The 19,987-nt window shown below is 51.5% G+C and overlaps 1 protein-coding gene across 5 annotated transcripts in view; it reads right to left on the bottom strand.

Annotated features, from left to right (window-relative positions):
* TDP1 (tyrosyl-DNA phosphodiesterase 1) overlaps positions 1 to 19,987 on the bottom strand; it is a 71,915-nt gene that overhangs the window by 10,756 nt on the left and 41,172 nt on the right. For all 5 annotated transcript variants that reach the window (XM_070469784.1, XM_070469783.1, XM_070469782.1 and 2 more), the window contains one exon: positions 6,737 to 6,839. In XM_070469784.1, the coding sequence (XP_070325885.1) occupies positions 6,737 to 6,839 (103 nt within the window). The remainder of the gene's footprint in view (positions 1 to 6,736; positions 6,840 to 19,987) is intronic.

Below are 19,987 nucleotides of genomic sequence, written 5' to 3'. Positions count from 1 at the left end.
TATATTGAGATTTTTCTGAACCTAGATGAATCAGTCTAACCTAAAAGTTAAATACGCCTCAATTAAACGTGTGGAGTCCAGTCCCACAGCCACGGGGGCAAGGCCTTACATCATGGCCACAAAGCAGAGACTGGGACCAAGGTCACCTCTGAAGCCGACTGAGCTCCTTTGTAACAACGGCCAAAAGCTCCTCTGATCATCACCAGCAGGCCTCCTGACCCCGTATTAGGTGGAGATGCTCACCCCAGTAGTCACCATATAGGGCCCCAACCAATCACCTAATGATGATTTGCCAGCAGGAATTTTGTCTTGAGGCATAAAAGCTGACTGCTAACCCACAAAAATGTCAACTCTCCCTGGCCTGTCAGGAGGTGGCAGCCCCCCGCACTTGCAGTGCCTGCTTTATCTCTGCTCTTCGTTCTTAATAAATTTGCTCCCTTCTGAAATGCTCTGTGTCTGGAAATCCTTTCCCAACCTGCATTCAGACTGCCATGACAAAAGGGACAACTCAAAAAACATTATAAAAGTGGAAGGCTGAAGTCAGACTATAAAGGAATAAAGTCTTCACTGAACAAACATTTGTCAAGCACCTGCTATGAGCAACAAAAGCCAAGGGGAGCACGGTCAAATGTCTCTTGACATTGATCCCCAAAGGTCTTGAAAGTGTTTCCGATCAAAGAGGGAGCTGCTGACTCCACGCTCTATGGCAAGTTAGGTTAACCTCATAAAGATGTGTTTACTGAGTCACGCATTTAAAAGCAGCAGAAGGGACTTCCCTGTGGTCCAGCTGTTTCAGACTCTGCACTCCCAGCGCAGGGGGCCCTGGTCGATCCCTGGTCAGGGAACAAAAGCCCACATGCCACAACTAAAGATCCCGAATACCGCAGCTAAGGCCTGGTACAGCCAGAAAAAAAAAAAAAGCAGAAAAAATGAGAACACATCAGTATTTGGTTACTGGGAACTTGTCGGCTCTCAGATCAGTCCCAGAACTTTCCAATGGCATCACTATTATGAATGGAAGCGCCAGCTCTCCACCCGCTGCAGTCTGTAGGCCACAGTGTGTCCACTCACACGCTTCCAGAACGACCATCCCCTAAGATGGCCATGGGCAAGGAGAGCCGCCGGCTTCCTGTGGGTGGCACCTCTGCCGCTCTTGAGGCTGTGCCCATGCCGAGCACAAAACCTGACCATGTGCAATGCTGGCCTCAAGCCCGTGTTCAGGAACGCAGACGTCGGGATGGCCCACCAACGAAGGACAGAAGTGGCGATTCTGGCTGCTGCTAACTCAGAAAAGTGGATGTTTCTGCCCAAGGGCCACAAAGGAGGGCTGATCTCCAGAAACTGGGTCTGGATGATGTCCAGTCAGAAGAGCGGCTCGAGAACTGGGTGTTGAGTATGTCTTTGACAAACGTGTGGCTAAACATATTAAAAGGCTTGTCTTGACAGCACTGAAGGGAGAAACCCAAACACAGGAATCACACCGGGCCTCAGACTGCCCCACTACCAGCAACCATTTAAGATAATGACCAACACAGAAAGCTTAAGACACTGAATGAACACATGTGGGCTGTTACTTGTCGTAAGGCGACAGGTTCCCACGACCGCAGGCATGTGTCTGTGTGCACCTGCCTCAGTTTCAGCAGACAGCTGCAGGTGAGCTGCCCCACGCTGCCAACTGCTCCTGACAAGGTCCACAGGCCTCCACTATGACCAACCTCGACAGCCTACTGAAAAGCAGAGACATCACTGTGCTGACAAAGGTCCATCTAGTGGAAGCTATGTTTATCCAGTAGTCACGTATGGATGTGAGGGCTGGACCATAAGGAAGGCTGAGCGCCGAAGAATTGATGCTTTTGACCTGCGGTGTTGGAGAAGACTCTTGAGAGTCCCTTGGACTACAAGGGGATCCAACCAGTCCATCCTAAAGGGAATCAACCCTGAATATTCATTGGAAGGACTTATGCTGAAGCTTCAATACTTTGGCCACCTGGTGAGAAGAGCCGATTTATTGGAAAAGACCCTGATGCTGGGAAAGACTGAAGGTAGGAGGAGAAGGAGACAACAGAGGACGAGATGGTAGGATGGCATCACCTACTTGATGGATGTGAGTTTGAGCAAGCTCTGGGAGACGGTGAAGGATGGGGAAGCCAGGTGTGCTGCAGTCCAAGGGGTTGCCAAGAGTTGGACATGACTGAGCAACTGAATACCACCACCCAATACCCCTTTGATTAAATCCACATCACCCATATAGTCACTGCTCTGCATATTTGTCCTCCTCACACAAAGGGGCAAGGTTGCTCCAAGAACCTCAAGGGAGCAACACCGATGAACAGAGTTCAGTGCAAGTCTCCCATGTGCCAGGCCCTCCTGTGAGAGCAGCTCGCAGCCCAGTTGAGGAGACGCCTGAGTCAACAATGACAACACTGGGCACACAGGACAAGCCCCGGTCTTCGAAGGCTGTGGGGCGCAGAGGAGCAGCACCTGCAGTGGAGACGAGAGAGATGGGGTGGGGGAGGCAGGGAGCCTCGGGGGTCGCCCGTAACACAGATCAAGGCTCCTGAGAAGGGTGGTGCGGGATACCGGGGAAGCGGTAAACATCGCCCCAGGTGTCTCCAGGGTGTCTCCACGAGATTCCTACTTGAATCAGTGGACTGGGTACAGCCCACTGGGTGTGGGCACCACACACAGGGCTGCCTGGCTGGGACAGCGGCAGGGACCTCCGAGAATGAAGCCCCCTTGTCATCTGCCTCCTCGTGCTCCCCGGGGGCACCAGGCGGGCGGCGGGAGGTGCTTGCGGAGCCGACCTGCGGGAGGTCACCCCAGGCACCGAGTCCAGGGACTAGCCGGGCGCACTCTGAGCAGGGAGGGCCTCTCCTTCACGAGCTAGGTGTCGCTCTGGGCTCCTGCAGCCTCCGCAAGATGACTAATGCCCTGGCAGAGATCTCCGGGTTGCACTCAAAGTCAAACCCGTAACTGCTAATCCTGTGAGGGCCACACAGAGGTCTCCTGCTTTCTCAGAAGCTCGGCAGAACAGTATGTGACGCAGACGAGACAGAGCGGCTGAAGGATAGCGTCTCCTGCGTTGCAAAGACCCTTCAGCCGCTTCCTGCAGGTAAAACACATCGCCTCACTCACGGCTGAAACTCTCTGGCAGTCAGCTCCTACCGCTTGGGTGGCTCCTGAATTCTCACTAAACCCCCTTCTCTGCAAGCAGGCCCTCCTGGGGGCCGGGGCTGGGAAGGAGAGAGGCATGGAGGGCAGACCCAGGCCTGGGCAGTGACCAGAAACGCTGAACAGACCGCAAAGGGGCCGAGAAGCTCCATGACGGAGCTGCAGCAGGGGCGGCCGCCCACAGAGCCCGTCGTCTGCCGCCGGTCCCCTGGCTGGCCGGCCCAGCCCTCCAGTCTCTACTGTCCCTCCCATCCTGTGATCCCACCACACTCCCCCTCCTGTGGGCCTAAGGCAGCTCAGGCTGGTTTCTGAAAAACGCACCTAAAGACCGTGGGTATGCACTGAGACCTCTGGGCTCTGCTCACTCGGGCCAGTGCCCTCCTCACGCATCGCAGCGGCCAGCCTACGCCCGCGGTGTCTCTCAGCCCTCCTCCCCGTCTCAGCGGCCAGCTTACCCAGGGCGTCTCTCAGCCCTCCTCACGCGGCTCACGGCCAGCCTACGCCCGCGGCGTCTCTCAGCCCTCCTCACCGTCTCAGCGGCCAGCTTACCCAGGGCGTCTCTCAGCCCTCCTCACGCGTCTCACGGCCAGCCTACACCCGCGGCGTCTCTCAGCCCTCCTCACCGTCTCAGCGGCCAGCTTACCCAGGGCGTCTCTCAGCCCTCCTCACGCGGCTCACGGCCAGCCTACACCCGCGGCGTCTCTCAGCCCTCCTCACCGTCTCAGCGGCCAGCTTACCCAGGGCGTCTCTCAGCCCTCCTCACGCGGCTCACGGCCAGCCTACGCCCGCGGCGTCTCTCAGCCCTCCTCACGCATCTCACGGCCAGCTTACCCAGGGCGTCTCTCAGCCCTCCTCACGCGTCTCACGGCCAGCCTACAGCCGCGGCGTCTCTCAGCCCTCCTCACGCATCTCACAGTCAGCCTACGCCCGCGGCGTCTCTCAGCCCTCCTCACGCATCTCACAGTCAGCCTACGCCCGCGGCGTCTCTCAGCCCTCCTCACGCGTCTCACGGCCAGCCTACGCCCGCGGCGTCTCTCAGCCCTCCTCACGCATCTCACAGTCAGCCTACGCCCGCGGCGTCTCTCAGCCCTCCTCACGCATCTCACAGTCAGCCTACGCCCGCGGCGTCTCTCAGCCCTCCTCACGCGTCTCACGGCCAGCCTACGCCCGCGGCGTCTCTCAGCCCTCCTCACGCATATCACAGTCAGCCTACGCCCGCGGCATCTCTCAGCCCTCCTCACGCATATCACAGTCAGCCTACGCCCGCGGCATCTCTCAGCCCTCCTCACGCATCTCAGTCAGCCTATGCCCGTGGCGTCTCTCAGCCCTCCTCATGCGTCTCACGGCCAGCCTACGCCCGTGGCGTCTCTCACACAATGTGTCTGCTTCACTGCAATGACTTCTTGCTCAGCTCGACCATCAGGCCCTTGGGAGGCGAGGTCAGATACTCGTGTGCTGTCCACACGCCTCATCTCAGCACTCTGCCCAGTCACTGAGGATTCGCTGAAGGACATGGCGATCTGCCCAGATGGGAAGACTGATGAGATGGTGGTGGTGTGTGGGTTCTTGAGTGTGTGCAGGAGGCCTGCTGTGAAGCATGGAATCTGCATGTGTAAACATGGCAAGGAATTGCTCACTCGAGAACCCGCCGCCTCAGTAAGTCAACTCCAGTCCCCCTGCTGGAGGCCTCTATCTTGGACCTGCTGGCACAGTGTAGGATGGGGGGAGGGGGATCCATTTTTTAATATTCTTGCCTGATGGTTTTTATATGTGACTAAATCTCTCTTTTACCTAGAATGCTCTACAGTGGTGTGTTAGTTGCTCAGTCGTGTCTGACTCTCTGTGACCCCATGGACTGTAGCCCACCAGGCTCCTCTGTTCACGGGAGTCTCCAGGCAAGAGTACTGGAGTGGGGTGCCATGCCCTTCTCCAGGGGATCTTCCTGACCCGGGGATCAAACCCAGGTCTCCCACATCGCAGGCAAATTCTTTACTGTCTGAGCAGAGTCTAGTCTAGAGTCATTCTGTGGATTCTAAACGATTATGGCCATTCTTTCTCTAATGTACACACAGAAGCAACATCGGAGGTAAAAATTAGTTGCTTCGAGGGGTTGAGAGCTCCTGTAAGCGCAGCATACTTCTTTCTTGTTTTCATTTTCGTGATGAGGGATCACGTTGGAACAGTTAGGACTGGAAGTTTGCAGATGCTGACAACGAAAGCCAATGAGTAACAAAGAACTTACTCCATGACTTAAGCTTTTGCTGGAAGATAATTCTAGACTGAGTTCAAAGCTATAGCCACTACGATCACAGCACATGAGCATCAGTTCCCCAGTGCTGAGGGTTTACTACCTCCCGGTGACACAGCTGAGCCGTCACAGGAGGGTCGGGGGAACGGAGCACGGGGGCTGCTGGATCTGCTGAGCGGGCGGAGCCTGGGGAAGTCGCCTCCTCGTCTGCGACCCCGTCTATGACGAGGCTGCCGCAGGACAGCCTGTGAGACGGCTCTGTGGAGAAACCCCCCGAGACCAAGAAAAGGTGCTCTCAGCCCACCTCAAGACGATGCCCTCACGTCGCGGGGCCCAAAGGGAAGTCTCAGGACCAGCTCACAGCACTCCCCTGGCTGAGTCTCCTGGTCCAGGCCGAGTGCAGTGCCAAGGGCCAGCATCACAGATGTGCCTACCACCAACTCAACTACAGCGAGTGGCAACATTGGAAAAAGGACACCGAGAGACAGCTTCCCATGTGGTGCCCTCCGGGGGCTTCCCCGTGAGTGTGACAGCAGGTCTTCTGTGAGCCCTGGGACCCTGTCTCCAGCAGACGCAGTGAGCCTCCCTGCCTCCAGGCTGGTGCTCAGGCCATGTCCCCCACAGCCCGCCTCTCCTGTTCCTCTCTAGCTGAGAGGCCTCAGACCCTTTGCTGCCCCTCCTCAGGACGTCCTGCTCCTGAAGGTGGTCGCCGGTCACCCCAGTCTGCAGCGAGTCTCACACTTGGTCGAGTCCTCCTGTGGTGACGTGTCACTTACCACCTTGTAGTAACTGTCATGTTCTGGTTCACAATCTTTATTAACTTTACCCAAAGAAGGATCTTCCATCACCTACTGGATATACTCCTTGAGAGCAGCGATTACATGGCACCCAAAACAGTGATGGGGAAACAAATTCACAGCTGTTTGACCTCCCGACCTCGGGCAGGTCATGGAGACTAAAGAAGAGAACCTGCATGCGTGCGTGCTAAGTCGCTTCAGTCATGTCCCACTCTCCGTGAGTCATGGACTACAAGCCCACCAGCCTCCTCTGTCTGTGGAATTCTCCAGGCAAGAATACTGGAGTGGGTTGCCGTGCCCTCCTCCAGGGATCTTCCCGACCCAGGGATCAAACCGGCATCTCTTATGTCTCCTGCGTTGGCAGGCAGGTTCTTCACCACTAGTGCCACCTGGGAAGCCCAAAGAAGGGAGCACGCACCCCCATCACTCTCACTCACGGCCCATTAGGAACCGCACCCCCCGCCCCCCCACCCCCCGGCCTGCTTTGCTCACGGCTGGTCAGGCAGCTGCGTGGACTTACAAACGCTGATGGCAGGAAGAGGACGCCGAGCTCATAGGAGCGGATCATCAGCTGGGTGCCATTCTTCTCCAGCGCGCCCCAGGCGGCCTTGGACAGGTTGGCGCTGCGGGGACAAGCACAGAGGGGGACTCGGTGAGGCGTCTCAGCGAGGGTCAAACCCCCCCAGCAGTGAGGGCAGTGGTCAGCGCCCAGAGCCCGTCGTGTCCATTCAGCTTCCGGCAGGGTCCCGTGTTTGGGGAAAAGTGAAAGTGAAGTCACTCAGTTGTGTCCAATTCTTTGTGACCCCATGGACTGTAGCCTACCAAGCTCCTCCATCCATGGGCTTTTCCAGTAATGTAAATCCTGCTATGTTACAATCTTCAAGGTTTATTCAACTGCCCGAGATAGTTTCACCCTCATCTGCGTTTTCCCTTGAGGGAAGGCTATTAAAATAATCAGACTTCCTTAGAAAGATTCCACACCCCCCTTCCTATGAAAAACCCTTCCTGTTCAAGACCCTGCTGTAGCCCTAGCCAAGATGTCTGATGTTGTTGTACATAAAAGCTGCAGTTAAGAAAAAATTAAGTCAAGGATATGGAAGTCAAACTACAATGAGCAACCCATACCTGGCAATGTGTGGGTGCTAAGTCACTTTAGTCATGTTCGACTCAGTGTGATCCTGTGGACTGTAGCCCGCCAGGCTCCTCTGTCCATGGGATTCTCCAGGCAAGGATACTGGAGAGGGTTGCCACTTCCTCCTCCAGGGGATCTTCCCGACCCAGGGACTGAACCGATGTCTCTTATGTTTCCTGCATTGGCAGAAGGGTTCTTTACCACTAGTACCACCTGGGAAGCCCCCATACCACCTAAAGCTCTGTCAATGGCTATTGTCAAAAAGACTACAAATAACGAATTAAAGTTGGTGAGGATGTGAGGAAAAGGGAACCCTGGTGCAGTGTTGGTAGGAATGTAAACTGATGTAGTCACTATGGACACAGTATGGAGGTTCCTCAAAAAACTAGAAACAGAACTGCCATAAGACCCAACAAGCCCACTCCGTTATTTATAACAATCAAGCCATGGAAGCAACGCAAGTGCCCACTGCAGATGAACAGATAAAGATGTGGTGTGTTATGTAAATACACAATGGAATACTACTCAGTTGTGAAAAAGTGAAATTTTGTTGCCATTTGCACCAACATGGATGGACACAGAGGGTATTATGCTTACGAAGTCAAACACAGAAAAATACAGTATGTTATGACTTCTGTATGGAATCTAAAAATAAGAAACAACTAAATATACCAAAATAGAAACAGACACAGATACAGAGAAAAAGCTAGTGGTCCCAGTGGGGGGAGAGGAGGGGAGGGGCAAGACTGGAGAAGGGGATTAAGAGGTACCAACTGCTACGTACCAAATAAAGAGACTACAAGGATACACGGTATGGGCTTTGTAAAGAATCCATCTGGATAGCAGCCATCCTGACTGGTGTATAATGGTACCTCATTGTGGTTTTGATTTGCATTTCTCTGATAATGAGTGATGTTGAGCATCTTTTCATGTGTTTTTGTGCCATCCGTATGTCTTCCTTGGAGAAATGTCTGTTTAGTTCTTTGGCCCATTTTTTGATTGGGTCATTTATTTTTCTGGAGTTGAGCTAATGCTGGAGAGGGTGTGGAGAAAAGGGAACCCTCTTACACTGTTGGTGGGAATGCAAATTAGTACAGCCACTATGGAAAACAGTGTGGAGATTCCTTAAAAAGCTGGAAATAGATCTGCCATATGACCCAGCAATACCACTTCTAGGCACACACACTGAGGAAACCAGATCCGAAAGAGACACGTGCACCCTAGTGTTCATCGCAGCACTGTTTATAATAGCCAGGTCATGGAAGCAACCCAGATGCCCATCAGCAGACGAATGGATGAGGAAGCTGTGGTACATATACACCATGGAATATTACTCAGCCATCAAAAAGAATTCATTTGAATCAGTTCTAATGAGATGGGTGAAACTGGAACCCATTATACAGAGCGAAGTAAGCCGGAAAGATAAAGACCATTACAGTATACTAACACATATATATGGAATTTAGAAAGATGGTAACGATAACCTTATATGCAAAAAAAGAAAAAGAGACTCAGATGTATAGAACAGACTTGTGGACTCTGTGGGAGAAGGCGAGGGCGGGATGTTTCGAGAGAACAGCATCGAAACATGTATATCTAGGGTGAAACAGATCACCAGCCCAGGTTGGATGCATGAGACAAGTGCTCAGGCCTGGTGCACTGGGAAGACCCAGAGGGATGGGGTGGAGAGGGAGGTGGGAGGGGGGACCGGGATGGGGAATACATGTAAATCCATGGCTAATTCATTTCAATGTATGACAAAAACCACTGCAATGTTGTAAAGTAATTAGCCTCCAACAAATAAAAATAAATGGAAGAAAAAAAAAAAAAAGAAATGATCCTGAGACTAGCATTCAATATCTGAAAAAAAAAAAAAAAGAATCCATCTGCCAATGCAGGAGACTCCAGTTTGATCCCTTGTCCGGGAAGATCCACTGGAGTAGGAAATGGCAACCTGCTCCAGTACTCTTGCCTGGAGAACCCCATGGACAGAGGAGCCTGGTGGAATCTTCCCAGACCAGGGGACGAACTCACATCTCCTGCATTAGAAGGCAGATTCTTAACCACTGGACTACCAGGGAGGTCCTAGAGACACTATCTTATAACAAACTATAGATCAAGTATAATCTATAAAAATACTGAATCACTATATTATACCTGAAATTAATATGACTCTACTATACTTAAAAAAAAAATATGTCAATATCATTTTACAGAGTTAGTAAGATGGTAAGATAAACATATTCCCTTTCCTGCTAACTTTTACTTTCAGTCAAAAGAAAACAGCATCATGTTTTATGCAGATTAAGAGCTGCTGGGTATGGCTGGAATCGCGGTGGAAGGAAGGAGGCTGGGACCAGACCAGAGGGGAGGCGCCAGGGCAAGCAAGGCGCCAGGAGGGGAAATGAAAAGGCTCTGAAGCATCTTTGCAAACTCCCCTGCAGCAAATAGGGCCAGAACCTCTCATCCAAAAATTGATTACTCGCTGGAAACATTTTTTCAATTAGGTTCACCCAAATTCTATTTTTAGAATGGAGAGAAAACCTCAGCTATTCAGACCCTTAAAGCCTGACTTCATCAGGTAACAGGATATTTAAGGATTCACTTGCTGGGGCATCAACTATTCTCCTGAGCCGTGGGCCGGAACTGTTGCTGTGGGAATCCAAGTCATGGGAGAAACAGGCACCAGAGAGGTGAACAGAACCGTTTCTGGTCAGGGTGCTACGGGAACAGACAGGAGAAGCAGAGAGAGCAGAGCTGAGGGCGCTCTTACCGCAATTAAGCCACAACGTCAAAACACAGAAGTGTATTTGCAGACCTCCCACCCTCCTAAACGGACCAGGGAAAGCACAGAAGTGTATTTGCAGACCTCCTGCCCTCCTAAACGGACCAGGGGAACTTGCTGTGATGCGCAGGAGCCACAGTCATGAACATCACCATCTGCGATGTGTCGCAAAAACGTAAAAAGGAGTGGAAGTGGGAAGCTGACAACACAGTGATGACTCTAGGAAAAAATATGGCTTCTCAGAAGTCCAAGATGACAGCTTGCTCTTATTTCTCTTGCTTGTTAGTAATGTGAAGTGACCCCCCAGGCAGAGACACAGGCTTCAATGGCAAAACCAACCAGTGTGAGGTAGAAACCATCTTCCTGTGAATTTTTTCCCGGCTTTCTAGATTATCACCGCCTGGTAACTCTCTCCACGTGTCAGCACAGCACCACAGGCTAAAGGCACTTTCTGGAAGGCTAATTTCCACTCTTCCCTCTTTAGTCTCATTTTCCTCAACATCCCAAGATTTGAGGGCTTATTCCAAGATAAACATCAATGGAGACCATGAGGACACGTCTTCAGATGGTCTCTTCCAGGCCTCCTTTGTATTTGGCTTCTAACAGCCAAATGGGTGTTCATTGGAAGGACTGATTTTGAAGCTGAAACTCCAATACTTTGGCCACCTGATGCGAAGAGCTGACTCATCTGAAAAGACCCTGATGCTGGGAAAGATTGAGGGCAGAAGGGGACGACAGAGGATGAGATGGCTGGATGGCATCACTGACTCGATGGGCATGAGTTTGAGTAAACTCTGGGAGTTGGTGATGGACAGGGAGGCCTGGTGTGCTGCAGCCCATGGGGTCACAAAGAGTCAGACATGACTGAGCGACTGAACTGAATGACCAGAAGCTCAGCTGTGGTCGATTCTCTGCCATGGCCCGCAGAGTGTGGCTGTTAAGAGATCTGATCTCAGCCCACAACATGGGAATTTTGTCCCACGGCTTAAAGCTTGAAGGATAAATTTAAACTAATAATGTATAATGGAAAATTCATAGAAGAAAGCTCAGCAAAGCACAGGAAGGCTGTGGAAGGGACACAGAGAAGAAAGGAAGGGCAGTGCTGAGAGCAGGGTCCTGCACCCCAACCCTGGGAGAGGACACTGCCCCCAGTGACACCTGAGAGCACCCCTCTTCCTCCTGGGCCTCAGCTTCTGACCTCTAGAATGCGGGGTTTCAGCCCATGAGCCCAAACATCACTTTCTAGACAACAGCCGACAATGACTAGAGGCATCCACGCTCACCTCTAACGAGATCAATCTCTTCACCTGTATACTCCAACCACAAAGATAAAATCCACACTGTCCTGCTGGGAAAACAGCCATGTGAGAGGAGAAGGGGGCAATGGAGGTGATCTCTGGGACAACTCTGCTGTGTGCCTCTAAAGGCCGAGCACCTGGTAACAGCAGCATCGGCAGCGTCCATCACCTCCAACCCTGGCCTGAGCCCTGGAGCGGCTGGTGGAGCTGAAGATTCTGTTCGAAGGCATCTGAATCGCCGAGGACGACTGCTGCTCTGGGAAACGTGTCCTCTGATGCAACGTTGCTTTCATCGTTGGTCCTTGATCTTTCATCGCTGAACCTCTGCTCCCGTGCAGAGATGCCCAACAGGTTGAGCTTTTAGCCACACCTCCGGGGTGGGGGGCAGATGCCATAAACAGACGGTGGACAGCGATGCAGCAGCTGGGTGACGAGGGTGGCAAGGACACAGTCGGGCTCGAGCTGCGGTCTCGCTGTCCCCACGTGCCAGCTGCCTGCCTCTCTCACACACAGGCCGCCGCGCATCACAGCCCACTTCACATCTGTGGTGGGCTTCCCTGTTCTGAACCTGAGCTGTTTCTTTGTGTGTACTGAGAAACATGCTTTGCAAGGAATAAGGAAATACAGTTTCACTGCAAAGGATGTGAAACTGAATGAGTATATGCAAAGAAATCATCTTTAATTCTGATGGATTCTGTTGCATTTCTAAACCTACGTTTAATTCTGTGAATTTTCTACTTGTAAATTACGTCATCAGTCTTTTTTATTAACGTACAGTGTGCCTCAGTTTCCTGCTGCTGCTCTAACAAACTGCCACAAGTTCACTGGCTTAAAGCACCGCCAATCCTTGATCTCACCCTCTGGAGATCAGGCTGGATGGGTCCTGCTGTGCTAAAACAAGGCATCGGCAGCTTTCCTTCCTTTCCCGCAAAACCTCTGCTGTCTGCCTTCTACTCAAATAACACTCTTAAGTGCAAAAGCCCGCGGGCTTTCCATACTCCTTAGTCTTCTAGACCAGTGGTTCTCACTGGGGGTGACTTTGCCCTGAGGGGCACTGAGCAATGTCTGGGGACATTTTCTAGAGGTCAGGAATGCTGCTGGACACGCAGCAGCACACAGGACGGCCCCGGACGCCGGGGTGCCACAGCTGAGCGTCCGCTCCAGACCGCTCTGCTGCAGGGCAGTCTTCCTCTTCCGCCTCTGGCTTCCTTGGCTTCCTCTCTGTGACTCTCCTGGTTCTCTCCCAGCTCTCGGACTCAGCTTCTCTCACATTTGCTGCTCTTTCCACCCGGTACCATAGCCTCAGGAGTCTGAGCAAACTCTAGGAGGTGGTGGAGGCCAGGGAGGCCTGGCGTACTGCCGTCCCTGGGCCGCAGAGTCAGACACAGCTGAGTGACTGGACGATGGCGGCCGTGCCATCTAGACCGACGCTCTGTCCTTGTGCCTCTGTCTCTTCTCTGTGTCTCTTCCCCGGGACTCTCCCACTCACCACTCTGTTCTCTTCTCTGTGTCTCTTCCCTGGGACCTTCCCACTCACCACTCTGTTCTCTTCTCTGTGTCTCTTCCCTGGGACCTTCCCACTCACCACTCTGTTCTCTTCTCTGTGTCTCTTCCCTGGGACTTTCCCATGCACCAGCTGCAACTGTTAGTTGAACAGAATGACGCTCAGACTCAGCCAGCTTGGATGGCTCACCAAATTTCCAAATGGGCATCTCCAATCACAAGCTGCATTTCTCCATGGGGATACAGAATGGTCACCCCAAACCCAACTTTCTAAAAATCGAAAGCTCATCAGCATGTCTTCCCTTCTGAAAACCAGTTTCCTTTTGAATTTGCTTCTGTCCACAGTCTCAGGCAGGCTCAGAAGTCACAATTTTTTGGACTTTTTGGCTCACGTGGCAATGATATAGAGGCAGGTATCAAATTTTTTTCTTTTTCTGCCCCCATAACATCTTTTTTGGGGGAGGGGCGCTGTGTTGGGTTTTTGTTGCTGCACGCAGGCTTTCTACAGGTGCGGTGCACAGGTTTCTCACGGAGGGGGGTTTCTCTTGTGGAACACGGGCTCTAGAGCGTGCGGGCTCAGCTGCCCCAAGGCATGTAGAATCTCCTCGGACCAGGATTCGAACTCATGTTCCCTACATTGGCAGGCGGATTCCCAACCACTGGACCACCAGGGAAGTCCGTAACATCCTCTGTTTCCAAGAAGATCTCCCCAGTTCAGTCCTTCCCACTCCAGAGCTCAGATCCAAGTGAACTGCTCCATCTCCTGACTGTGTCCTCCTCCGGGGGCTCTCTCAGCGCCAGTGCATCCTTTCTCCTTAAGCACATACTGAAGCTTAGGAACCGCTACTGTCTGACCCAGTCTATGCCCTTCAGGATCATCTTGCCTCATGCCCTTTTATGATTCCTCTACTCTTAACTTAATTGACATACCGACTGCCTCCACATCTTTGCAAACATCATTTCCTCGACCACGACGTCTCCCACCCTGCCCACTCCTGTGATGACAGCCCTTTCCTCCTCCACAGACTTCAGCTCTTTGAAGAAGATGTTGATGGCTATTCTAGCCCACAGACATCTGCTGGCCCTGAATCCTGCAGATGTTAGGCAGGCGAGATGCTGGCTCTGAATCCTGCAGATGCTAGGCAGGCGAGAAAGGTGTAATTAATTCAAGAAAAGAGCATGACACACAAAGGCTTAGAAGATACAATGTATCAAGACTTTTGTTCACTACACTTAGAGAATTAACCACAAAACTGCAGAGGAAAGGTCTAACTGTTGACAATTAAGCAGGAGAGGCACAGTGGAGCAACGGGCAAGAGCAGAGCACTTCAGTCCTAACGAGGGCCAGCCCTGCTCGTCTTCAGGCCCTGCGTCCACAGAGCGGGGTGACACGCCCGCCTCGTGACGTGATGTGCAGGCGCCTCCCTGCTGGTCCAGGGGCTGAGACCCCGGGGTCTCTCACAGGCATCGGAACAGAGCCCACAGACTGCAACTGAAGACCTGCATGCTACCACCAGGATCTGCACAGCCAAATAAAACAACAACAACAACAACAACGGTGTGTAGATATCAGAGAAGTTGTGTAAAATCCCAGGCACACACATGATGCTTAGTAGATGCTACCTATTACCATCATGATACTTGGCTAAATTTATGGGAGGGTGACTGTTTCTTTTTCTCCAGTGGGACTCACCAAGCAATGGCATTCTCCAGAAGGCAGGTCCATTCAGGTCTCCTAGTCCGAGAAGGTTATAGTGGTAGATGGGTTCAAAAATTACTCATCAGATTGCTTCACTGATTTAGCAATCCCACCACAAGTGTCCAAGGCAGAGTGACCTTCTATTTTATTTTGTAAAGAATGATTTGGGTCTCCTGGATACAGATATATGTCCCCCAAATTTCACTACAGATATGACAGACACAATGCCAGGAATTTAAAAGCATGGTTAAAATTAAAGCAGATGTCCAGTAGTCTTGTGAGGTTAATTACCACAAAGGACACATCATATCAGCTGTGTTTTGGGGGCTGATATCTGACTTACAGATACACTATATTAACAAAGAAACATCAGCAGAAAAAGAAAAATGAAAACAATTATGACCCATGCTTTTTCACTGATAAGCAAAGTGAAGCATTAGAAGAGATACTTGGATGTGGGATTTTGCAAGTAATGATCCTGACTGATTCTGATCACCGAATACACTGAGAAATCCATTTGCAATCTCATTCTGTTTCTCAGTCAGTCATGACCCCCTTTCTAATCTGGATTTGGAAGCCGAGCTTTCATTCACAGCACAGTCCAGCCTAAAGGTCAATCTGCACTGTAAAAGGATCCCTCTCTCTTTGATCCCACAAATCAAATTAACAAGGGTTTTAGAAGCCATCAGGTTAGCATCCAGAATCCAAAATGGCAAAAATACTGTGGTGTGCGGTCAAAAGTTGCTTTTCAAATCTCAAGTCAAAATTGGCATTTAGAATATCATGTCAAAGAATTTCAGCTTGTACTTAATAGTAACCAATGAGCCAGAATTGCTTGCTATTTCATTTTTGACTGAAACGTTCCATTATTTTGGTCTGTCTCCTGTGGTGGACGGGCAAAACAAGAACTTGAAAAGAGCAACAAATTCCTAAGATTTAAAAAAAAATTAATTTTAATTGGAGGATAATTTCTTTACAGTGCTGTGGTGGTTTTTGCCATACATCAACAAGAACCACCCACAGGTGCAGGTTTGAGTTCTGGTTTTGGCCAGCTGTTACCTTGGGCTTAACATCCTTTGGCATCAATTTCTTTGCCTGTAATATGGGTTTAGAACCATACGTTCACTTCACTGGGTTATAATGAGGGATGAATAAAATGACAATAAACAGTAAGATGAATGTGCTTAGGAAATCGTAAAGCACGGCACGAAGGTAACATCTGAAAAGCATCAACACTTTAAAAAAAAAAGATTTGTTTACTAAGCTGTGCCAGGCCTCAGTTGCAATATGTGGAATCTAGCACCTTGACCATGGGTCAAACCCAGGCCCCCTGCATGGGAAGCATGGAGACCCGGCCACTGTACCACCAGGGAAGTCCTGCAAAGTATCAGTACTTTTAACAGATCTGTGAAGTGGTGTTAGAAGGCTTTGGGAGGTTATCTACTGTAATATTAACTTTTTCTTAAACCTGAAGTGAAGTGAGTCACTCAGTCATGTCTTTACTCTTTATGACCCCGTGGACTTCTCCAGGCCAGAATACTGGAGTGGGTAGGCATTCCCTTCTCCAGGGGGATCCTCCCAATCCAGGAATTGAACCCAGGTCTCCCGCACTGCAGGCAGATTCTTTACCAGCTGAGCCATCAGGGAAGTCCTTTTATTAAACCTAGGGAGTCCTCTGTTCAGAGCAGAACAGTGGGCTCTGAGAGTGGTTTCCAGAACCTCCAGGGCTCCAAGGACACAGCGCGAAGCCCCTGAGACAGCCCAGTCCCCGACTCCCCACGAGGGGAAGCAGCTCAGAGAATGGAAGGAGCTGCCGAGCAGCAGAGGTGCGGCTGTGGGCAGCGGGCCGCTTGCACATCCGGGTGATACTGAAAGGTCTGATGAACAGCCCTAAGTGGTCAACTAACCTGAGGGCCCTTTACAGGCTTTCTGAAGCGGAGCCGCCCTGGAGCCCCCAACGAAGTCTGTGAAGGCAGGCCCCTGGCCTCTGCTTCCCCGGGGCCCCGGAGGCGCAGCCTCTGTGAGCCTCACAGCAACAGCACGTAAGCTGTGGAACCCAGGAGTGGTTTCTATCAAAATCTTCCAAGACAGCACGTGGGCAGCCTCCCTGGGGTGAGCAGCAGGCTCTGCAAACCCTGCCGTGCCAGCAATTCTCCTGGAGAGTTCTGTCCGCAGCCCTGCGGGGTGACCTGGTTCCTCGAGCTGCCCCCAGCCTGCTCCCGTGTCCTGCAGATCTTTCTGTAAGAAGGCCTCTATGTGAACTCCCCTCTGCTTTGCCCTTCTGTGGCCGCCTGTCTGGAACTTCGCACCGGCCTCTCGGTAGTTTTTTTCTGCCCTCATGCTTTATTTCCTCTTTTCTACCCCATAAACCAATTCCAGAAAGAGTATGTGACTTGGAAGAAGGAGCTGTTCAAGCTCTGGTTCGACCATGTCCTCGAGGAGCAGCCTCGGCTCTGCGCCGTTTACTATGTGCGTGAAATATCTGCTCTCCTTAGATCCAGAGAGCACAGGATGGCATTACCATGAAAACAGCACATCAAAGCCTTGAACAATGATAGACATTATCAGCAACATTAGCAAAATGCTGTGAGTCATCCCACGGGAGTCATGCCACTCCCGTGTTCTCGGCCCGGAGCCCGCACCTGAAAAGCCTCGAGTCCTGACGTCACTCTGGGGCCCCGCCCACCGGCTGCCCCGCAGAGCAGCCTGAGCCTGCCCCTCCCGCAGCGCGCTCTGCCTCTGGGTTTCAAGTCCTTGGTTTCTTCTACGGGGTGTGTCCCCTCGGCCTAGCACACACAAGATGGACCACGTCCCAGAGCGCGGTCACTTTACACAGAGGGGCCTCTCTCTCTCTGAGCCATCCCTTCCCTGGATTTTGCCACCCCGGATGCACAGGTCACGGAGTGAATTGTGGACTCCCAGAACACACGCACCGAATGTGTGCGCATGTCTACCTCTATCCTGATCAAGCGCTCGGCAGACGGGCAGACCGAGCCATCACTACCCCAAGCTCGGGGCATCGGCAGGCCCGCAGGCCCGGCCTGGTGGTGAGAACAGGGGCTGAATGTGGGTCTACAAAGGCAGAGCAGATGAAGGAGTGAATGAAAAGGGCTTTCACAGTGGGACGACAGGAACATCCGCAAGACCCAGGCTCTGGGAGGCATGAGCCTCTCTGCCGTGTGGTTGGGTTTGGTGTGAACGCAGTAGCTGGGCGGAAGCTGGAGGAGTCAGGCCCTCGCTCAGGTCCCGGATGCTGACTAGTAAGTGGGAACTGATGACCAGGATGAAGCAGCATTTCAAGAAAGCCCTGAAAGGACGCTCCAGTGGGTAAGACAGGCACTCCAGTGGGCACGACTCCAAGCTTCCACTGTAGGGGGCACGGGTTTGATCCCTGGCCAGGGAACTATTTAAGATTCTGAATGTTGTCTCTGGTGCAGCCAAAAAAAAAAAAGAGCCCTGAAGATTTATGCACTGGACCGTGTCAAATCCTGGCACAGAAGGGATGGTCGGTGGATGGCCTAGCAGAGGCAGGATGCACAAGGCTAGGAAAAAAGCAGCCTCAGGCCCCTCACAGCAGCCACGCTGTCATCTGAGCTTGCGCAGCAGGAGCCACAACGGACAGCCACGGCAGAAACCAGAACCTCACAGGGGGAGGAGGGAGGCAAGGCTCTGGCAAAGCAATGGGCAGGAAGTCAGAACATTCTGCACTAAACGCCTGGAGAGAAGAGCTGAGGGCAGACGCCTGGCTTAGCAGAGGGACAGGCTGTTAACCAGGAGGAGGAAAGACCTGGCGCGGCGGTCTTCAGGGACGAGGCTGCCATGAGGCTGAGCTGTGTGTTCTCCTAAGTCTCAGCCAGCAGGGCTGACCCCAAAGCAGAAGGCACCAGGGCCTCAACAGCTAGAACGCAAGCTCCCTGAGGGCAGGGACCACAGCCCGTTCAGCATCTGGCACCAAAGCCTAGAGCAGCGTCCGGCACACAGGCACGCAACAGGCACGCTGGACTCTAGGGCATGAATCCTGCCTCTATCACCCTGCCAGCTGCGCCTCCTGGGGAATGTCATTTAAGGCCTCCCTGCTTAGGATTAGAGTACTTCGCTACTAACTGAGAATTCAGGGAGTGAGCATATAGTCAGGACACACGTACCTGCCATCATTGTGAGGCGTGTTCTCTGGAGGCCAGTTCCTGCTGCAGGCCTCCCAGACAGTGCCTCACCTCCAGCCACAGGTACAGCTTGTCACCAGCAATGCTGAAGTACGAAGGGTCTAGAGACTCTAGGTTAGGGGTTTCAAGCTTTCTCCCATCAGGGATAATGCTTCGAGAGACCTGCTCCCACGAGCATGAAAAGGGGCATGCGCTGACCCTGGTCTACTCGTACCAGAGCACAAGAAAGCAAGCGACCTGCGATCACCTCTTCGGTATAAAGAAGTCATTCGCAGACTTTCATACTCATAACAGTCATTTGTAACAAAGTACCTGAGGCATACCAACTAATATTAGTACTTGGAGCCGTAGGGCCAGGGAACCAGGTCCGCTCCAGTGACATCTAGGAATAATTCTTCTGTGAGGTCCAATGTGATTTTTTTTTTGTTTTTTAAAGCTCAACGGAGGAAAAGGACTATTTGTTTCAGAATCAAAGGTGCAGACATTAAAGCAGCACCGCACCACTGTGTGGGAAGCAGGGGAGGCAGGAGCCCTTCGTGCTCCCTCAAAAAGCTGCAGTGGTTTGTAGTCAAGCACTTGTCTTGTTTTCCCCTAAAGTGGCAGCATCAACATTTCTACTCATCCCGTCGGTTGCTAGGCAACTGTGACAGCGATCCCGTTCTGTCCACCCACAATGCACAGCTTTCATAATTGTTCTCATCGGGGTTTGCCAAGTACTCCTAAGCACTATCTTCTCAGCCAAGGCTGCTTCTTCAAGCTCATCTTCTTGCCTGCTTGGTCCTGTGGTAAAATTTAAACACTGTCTTTTGTCATTATGTTCCAGTAATTTCCATAACAGGCTGCCCATCAAACATGGGATGATTTCACAGTAGCACTGAGAACTATAAATAGCTTTCCATAAAAGCAACCAGATAAAAGCCTGCAGATATAACATTCTAATAAGTTCAATCCAAAGTGCTAATTTTAAGTTTCTTTGAACATATTCTTCTGGCTGAATATACTTGTGTTGCTTTTATAGAATAATTATGACTAGTCTTAAACTTAACCACACTAAATTGAGAAAAGGCTTTACTTATCAAAAGTCTTTAGGTCACATGTTACACATCCATATGTCATATAAACCAAACAGATAAAGTCTTGATAAACTTTCTTGACTCCCTAGAGGTCTAATGAATATGACTTAGTAACAAC

The sequence above is a fragment of the Odocoileus virginianus genome, chromosome 6 (assembly GCF_023699985.2).
Source record: "Odocoileus virginianus isolate 20LAN1187 ecotype Illinois chromosome 6, Ovbor_1.2, whole genome shotgun sequence".
In the NCBI taxonomy this organism is placed as follows: Eukaryota; Metazoa; Chordata; class Mammalia; order Artiodactyla; family Cervidae; genus Odocoileus; species Odocoileus virginianus.
This window is presented reverse-complemented; position numbering and strand designations above follow the sequence as displayed.